Here is a 7,065-nt window from a genome sequence, read left to right as displayed (position 1 = left end):
GGGATAGGATTGAGGCCTCCCACCTCCTAAGCAGAGGGAGGCAAGACGGAGCTTGGATGCTCCCAGACTAGGGTTAAGGAGAGGCAGGAGAGCGTGAAGACACTGCAGGATGCCAGCTCAGGAAATGGCAGCCATTGAGGGTTCAGCAGAGGAGTGATCTGATCAAACTTGTTTTTCTCCTAGAGAAGGAGCTAGAATCCCAACTGTCCCTTCCATATAATATTTCCCAGCATATTTCCAGCCTGCCAAGGAAATCTCCCGGAGAAGCAGAGGACAGAATGGAGACTCCCTGCCTTCCTGCTCTATCCATGGGGACCTCTTGCTTTCCTGGAGCAACCCCCTCCACCCTGAGATTCCCAGGCCTGCAGCCACTCCTGACAGGAGTATTCTCTTGCTGCTTCTGCTCGGGGCTGAACTTTGAGCTCCTGGATCAAGGTGTTGGGACCCCTAGTGGTCCCAGGTCCACTTCCAAGGACCCAAGGACTCCGTAAATTGCACCATCTCTGAGGGACTTTTGGGTAGGCACTCAGCGGGCCCTCTGCGCTCCTAGAGCCTGGGACCTCAGTGTAGATCGCACTGGGCAATGACTGCCCCTATCAAGTTCAGCAAGTGGCTGCTCCCCTTTCACTGTCTCCCCAGCATTCCCGACACAACATAGGTGCTCAATAAAAATGTGACAACCCCAGAAAGAATGCCTGTGATGTGCCTTGCTGGCCCCAGCAGCACAGCGGTGAGCAAGAGACCCAGTGTCACGCCCACACCTGGTTGGGGAGGCAGGCATCCTTCAAACCATTGCCCAAAAACTGCAGAGAGACCTGGGCAAGGAGAGTGGGGGCAGGAAAGGCTCTCCTGAGGGATTTTGAATTTGGCCTGATCCTGTCTTTGACAAGAACTGTCTAATCTGGTTGCAGGATTCTGACTTGGTTCACTTGGGATTTGTTCATGCTCAGGTCTGAGGTTCCCGCCCTGCAGGCTGAAGTGAGTCTCACAGCTCCCCAGTCCCCAGTTAGAGGACCTTCAATGCCGGGCGGAGCGCTGACAGCCATTTCTGCAGCCCCCACTAGGGGGCAGTCCCAACTCCTACCCATCTCCTTTCTGTGCTGAGCCCCTTGGGCGAGAGAAAGCGGCACGAGCTGATTTGGACGAACTAATATCGGGGTCCCAGGGGCAGGCAGCAGTCCCCAGCTTCCACTCCCTGCCTCCTTGCCAGGGGGGCTTGCTGGATCTCCAGCAGCCAGTCTCTCCCTGCCAGCCGCCCGTTCTTATTCTCCACTTCCACCTCCACTTTGCAGGGCAGGTGGGGGAAAGCAGCATTGCTTAGATTCGCCCTCCACTTCAGTCGCCCTAAAAGGAAGGTGCTATAATCCCCACTGTACAGGCGAGGAAACCGGCTAAAATATGTTAGTATCCTGCGGAGGGGCGTCCAGCCAGCAAGACGCTCCCACTCTCAGCAGAATACCCCCACTCCACTCCCACGGCCTCCCCTTTCCCGCTTTTCTACATTTCTGACTCCTCAATGCTCAGAACCACAGGTCTCTCTTCCCAAGAGTTGCTGCCTTACGTGGCTCTCAGAGGACCTGAAGTGTCAAAGGAGAGAGTAGCTAAAAGCCAGATTCATCCTGGGAGCCAGGGCTGGAAACGAAGAAGGCCCCGCCCACCATCAGAAGCCAAATGGCAGTCCCTGCGCAGGATATATTCGGGGTTGAGCAGGAAGACCACAGAGGTACAAACCCAATCCACCCCGGACTCCCTGTCTGCGCGGCTACATTGCTCCTGGCTCCTGCACATTCTGGGCGGGTTCATCCCCTCTGGGTGGGGCTTCCTCTGGGCCCACTCTTGGCTGGAGATCAGGGACTTGAAGGTAATTAAGACATATCTTGCCCTGGAGGACTTCCCAGCATCATAGGGGAGATGGGCACCCCAGTAGAGAATTAAGAACTAACTGGGCATCTGGAAGAAGGGCCTAGAACTCAGACTAGGAGACAAGATGGAGTGCCATCAGGGAAGGCTTCCCGGAGGAGGAAACCTCTGTGCTGAGCAAGACAGCATAAGTGGGAGTAGGCTCAGCCAAGGTCTCTTTTTGGGTTGGGGGGCCAATCGTTGCCACAAAGACCTGATGTGCTGAGCAAGGAAGTGGAGAGGAGAGGAGGGCCCAGCCTGGTCCTGTAGGGCCCCGAAGCTGGGCGGGGAAGTCAGCACAAGCTGGGGTGGAGGCTCCGCTGAGCACTAAGCGGGGAGGCCAAGGTCCTGGCCTGGAGCCTGCTACCAGCAGGACAGAGAATCTGTCCTGGACTCTAAGCTTGGGGCAGGTCGGGCTGCCAGGGAGGTGTGAGGGTGGGAACCCCGGGAAAGCGAGGAAGCCTCCTCCGGGCGTGGGGCAGCCCTGGGTCCTGCAGCAGGCAGGCCTCTGGAAGGGCCTCGCTTTTCCTCCCTCCGGCCTCCCTGGTTTTCTCCTCACTCCATGTTGCAGGGTCTCTGTCCAGGCTGGGGTTCAGTTCCCTGCTCCTCCGCTCCGTGCCCTTCCCCGCCTGATGGCCCCACTAGGGCTGGGGTGGAGTAGAGCTCCGAGGTGAAGACTGGAGTCCAAAGCCCCCAGACCTGGGCGCGAATCCCGGCCTTGCGTCTCGCGAGCTGTGTGGCCTAGAGTGAGGAGTCCGACCTCTCTGGGCCTCGGCTTCTTCCTAAATGAATGCAGTCACGGAACGAGCCAACGCAGGAGGCACCCGGGGCATCCTGAACGCACGGGAAACGAGAGCTCGGGCAGAGGGGAGGGCGCGACCCCGCGGAATCCTCCGGCAGGGCGGGACCTTCAGGCGGCTCCTGGGGTCCACGGGAAGGAGCGGGCTTGGGGACGCGGAGAGAAACTGAGGCCACGGAGGAGACAGCCGTTGACAGCGCGCTGCGCCTGCCGACCCCGCGTGGGCGGCCCCACTCGAAAGGACCCGGGCTCCTTTTGTCTGCAGCGTCCTCGCCGCCGCCGCCGCCACCGCCGCCTCCTTCCCTCCGGCTCTCGCCGCGGCCCCCACCCTCCCCTCCCCCTTCCACCCCTCCCCCTTCCCTCCCCCCTCCCCTCCCTTCCCCTCCGGAGCGGCGGGGGCTGCGGCGTAGCTGCTGACACTGATCGGCCGCCGCCGCCACCGGGCGGAGGCTGCGCGGCGCAGACCCAGGCGGGCGGCCCCGGAGGGAGCGCGGCGATGGCGGCGGCGGGCGGGTGGCGGGCGCGGCGGGCGCGGGGCCCCGGCTGAGCTGCCGGCCGGCCCGGATGGCGGGCGGCGCGGGCTGGGCGGGCGCCCCCGCGGCTCTGCTGCGCTCCGTGCGCCGCCTGCGCGAGGTGTTCGAGGTGTGCGGCCGCGACCCCGACGGCTTCCTGCGCGTGGAGCGCGTCGCGGCGCTGGGACTGCGCTTCGGCCAGGGCGAGGAGGTAAGCGGGCCCCAGCCGGGTCCCGGCCCCGCCGCCCCTCCCCCAACTCCCCGCCGGGTCACCAGCTTGGCCCGAGGCGGTGGCCTCCCTCCTGCCCGCCCCTCTGCCGGAGCCCAGGACCTCGGTCCCCCTCCCCGGGCATCCCAAATCCAGCCAGGCCCTCGATTTCCCTCGGCGCCCCAGCCCTGGAGCGTCCGCCTCACGCCCAGGGTGGCCTCTGCGCCCACCTTCCCTCCGCGGCTGTGCGGGTCCTTCTGAGCCGTCTGCACATCCCCCCCGTGTCTGGGGAAGAGCGCTGTCCGAACCCGGCCCCAGGCTCCCCACCCCACCCCGCGCTGCGGAGACCGAGATGCAGGGATCTGTGTGCGCCCTGCTGGGCCGGGCCAGGGGGTGAAAGGGACAGGTAGGGGCGCTCCGTAGCCATGGCTCCTCGGCGGCACCCACCCTGTCCAGGCGCGGAAGGAGGTGTCTGCTGGGGCCACCGTGGATTCCCGGCCCCGTGCCGGGTGACCTCTCATTCAGGCTCTGCTGGGCAGCCGGATTCGCAGCTGGCTGTGTTGGCTGCGGCAGGCCAGGCAAAGTCAGGCTCAGGGAGCGGTGGCTGAGCATGGGCTTTCCTGAGGTGAGGCCGCGTCTATCTGGGGAAAGCAGGACTGCTGTAGATTGTTAACAGGGCTGGAAGCAGAGGGCTGGTGCCACCAGCCGGGTGGACGAGTCCTATCACTGAATGCACACTACACCTGTGTCCTCTGGTGCTGCCGGCATGGGGACTGGGGACTGTGTCTTAAGGGGAGGACAGGACACCCACCTGTCTAAAATGGTGAGGGGTTTCCCCTGGACACAGAAGCCCTGAGAAGTTTCCAGGCCACCTAAGGCCTCAGCCCCTGCATGGGGGGGCTGGGGCCACGGGCCTCAAATGGGCATTGGCTGGCATTGTGTTCCCAGGACAGGTCAGGCCAGGCATTTTAGAAGATGGGGGAAGCTGGGTGATGGCCAGATTGGGCCTGTGCCTCCATGTCACCAGACAGTGGGAGGTGATGGAGAATCATCTCTCCACCCACACCTGGGCATGGGCCAGGATCTGTGAGTTGCTGAGAGCAGTGGGCAGAAGAGAGCGAGGCAGCTTTGGGGTTTGAGAACTCAGGTACCCACCCAGGAAGCACCACTCCAGTGCTTGTGAGAACCCAGACTGCCCACTGCAGGTCTCTGCTGAGGGGCACTGCCTGCTGCCAGCATGACCCCTCTCCCTCCCCAAAAGCCAGTCAGGCCCTGTCTTTTTCCCAGTGGCTCCCATCTGGAGTAGGCTAAGTACACTTCTGGCATGTGGATGGCCCTGCTCCTTCCTCTCAGGACACAGGCTGCAGGCCTGGTAAAGAAGCCACCAGCTCTGGCTGAAACCTGGAGCTCTGGAACCACAGAGCCTTAGTGGTGGGAAGGACCTCCCAGCAACCTCTGGCAGGGGCCACTAGCTTCAGCCATGTGCCCAGCAAGCTTCACCCACTTCTCTCCGAGCTGGATAGCTCCAGCTGTGAACCTTCTCTCTCATACACTCTAGAGACAGACCTGCTTGGCACTCAGTCATCACAGTTCTGCAGAGGGACTCACCTGGGTCTCTCTTCTTCCAGGCAGCCTTTAAATATTTGAAAGCAGTACTCCTGCCTTCTCTCCCTCCCAGTTCCTCACTCCCATTTTCCCTTCTCCAAGGCAAATACCCCAGATCCTGAAGTCCTTTGCCATTTCCACATGATCTAGTAGCCAGACCTCTGGCTTCTGGCCCTAAAGCTGCCGTCAGCTAATTCTGTGACTTAGTTTTCCTAGCAATAACATGAAAGGGCTGGAGCAGCAGACCTCCCGCCACCCCCCACAGCGGACTGTTCTAGCCTCAAGTCCTCACACATATGCACGCAGCTCAGGGTGGGGCTGCCTCTGAATGGGGCACTGCACGCTCCACTCATATTAAGTTTCTGGCCACTGAAACCTCCAGGGATCTGTTTTAGAAAACTCTGCCAAGCCAGGGATTCCCCACCCTTGGGGGAGGGTCAGTGATTTCTTTCTTTTAAAAACATACTCTGAGATTACTACAGAGGCGGTGGATATGCCCGGCAGAAAACTGGAAATAGGGACAAGCAAAATACAAAAGTATGTGTCCTATCTGTCAGGCAGTGCCCTGGTGACACATCCGTCAGAGCTTTCCAGAGCTCTTTCCGTGCTTATATGTCAATTTTCTCCAGAAAATGAGATCAACTGTGCATACTGTTTTGTAACCTACTTTTATTCCTGGTAAATGATCATCACTTTTCTGCTTCAATAAATTTTCATCTCGTTTAATATGCAGACCTTTTTCAGATTTCCCTATTTGACCCAAAAATGTCCATTTTTTGCCGTTTCCTCCCCAGGACTCTGCAGTGTATGTGGTTGTTGTCACCTTTTGTTCTCTCTTACTGTACTGTAATTCCTTTTTCTTTTGATAATCCTGGCTTGTGGAAGCAATCGGCCTGTTGTCTGTGTCAATAATTTCTTGAATCTAAGCCTGTTACTTGACCCTTAATCCCATTTAATTTCATCTTGTTCATTTCATCACATTGTATCAGTCAAGAGAAAGAATCTAACATCCTGCCTCTGTCACTCTCAGCTGTGCTGGTGCCTGTGGGCTGGAGAAGCTGTGTGTTTCGTGTGTCTGAATCCACAAGGCTGGTTAAACATGCAGGGCAGGACCATGGACAGGGCCCCGAGGCACTTGTTGGGGTGGTTTTCTGCTCACACAATATTGACCGAGACCCGTGGAAATAGATTTGGCATCTCTGCTCACCACCCATCACATCCATAGATGCATTACAAAATTGGAGTGCTATTTTTCCGGCTGGGGGGAGGACTCCCTTACAAAAAGTGTACTCTGACAGTTTCTATTTCATTTGTTTAAAAATCAGGCAGCGACCCTGATTTCCCAGCTGCTTGGTGCTCTGGGGTGGGTAATGATCATTTATTAGATCTGGGGTTCAGTGAACCTAGAGCTGATTGTCCACAGTTTACCACCTACCCCCAGAATACCAGGGATACCAGGATCAAATGCTTTGCAGAAACCAAAATATACTAGATCGAGGTCATAAAGTATGAAATAAATATCCATGAGGCCATAATGAAATATACATATATATAAATTATTGAGCAATGAATAATTAATAAGTGAGTAATAGGAAAATCTCTCATATATAAGAAATCCAAATAACATGTTGATAATCACCCCATTGATGAAGTGAAGCATAACTTCCCCCCTATAAGCATGAGATGTTCGTAGTGGTTTCCTTATAAAGGGTAGAGTTTGGAAAATGGGGGGAAGGGCAACTGTACAGTGACAAACCCAACAAACACTGTCTCAGAAAGTGATCAAGGCCAACATCAGTAGTGAGAAATTACGGTGATGGCATATACCCTTGGTGTGATGTGCTGAGAATAGACCTTTTCCTCTGTGGTCTTCCTCCCAAAACAGTAATCTCAGTCTAGTCATGAGAAGAACACCAGAATAATCCCAACTGAGAGGCATTCTGCAAAATACCTGATTAGTACCTCAGAATTGTCCAGGTCATCCCAAACAAGGAAATGCTGAGACACTATCACAGCCAAGTGGAGACTAAGGAAGTGGGACG

General features: G+C 57.3%; 1 protein-coding gene across 1 annotated transcript in view; it reads left to right on the top strand.

Moving 5' to 3' along the window:
* The first annotated feature begins 3,113 nt into the window (after positions 1 to 3,113).
* The window catches only part of RAB11FIP4 (RAB11 family interacting protein 4), a 137,930-nt gene continuing 133,978 nt past the window's right edge, over positions 3,114 to 7,065 (top strand). The window contains exon 1 of the mRNA XM_035300875.3: positions 3,114 to 3,421. Within this exon, the coding sequence (XP_035156766.1) occupies positions 3,263 to 3,421 (159 nt within the window). The 5' untranslated portion in view covers positions 3,114 to 3,262. The remainder of the gene's footprint in view (positions 3,422 to 7,065) is intronic.

The sequence above is a fragment of the Callithrix jacchus genome, chromosome 5 (assembly GCF_049354715.1).
Source record: "Callithrix jacchus isolate 240 chromosome 5, calJac240_pri, whole genome shotgun sequence".
Lineage (NCBI taxonomy): Eukaryota > Metazoa > Chordata > Mammalia > Primates > Cebidae > Callithrix > Callithrix jacchus.
This window is presented reverse-complemented; position numbering and strand designations above follow the sequence as displayed.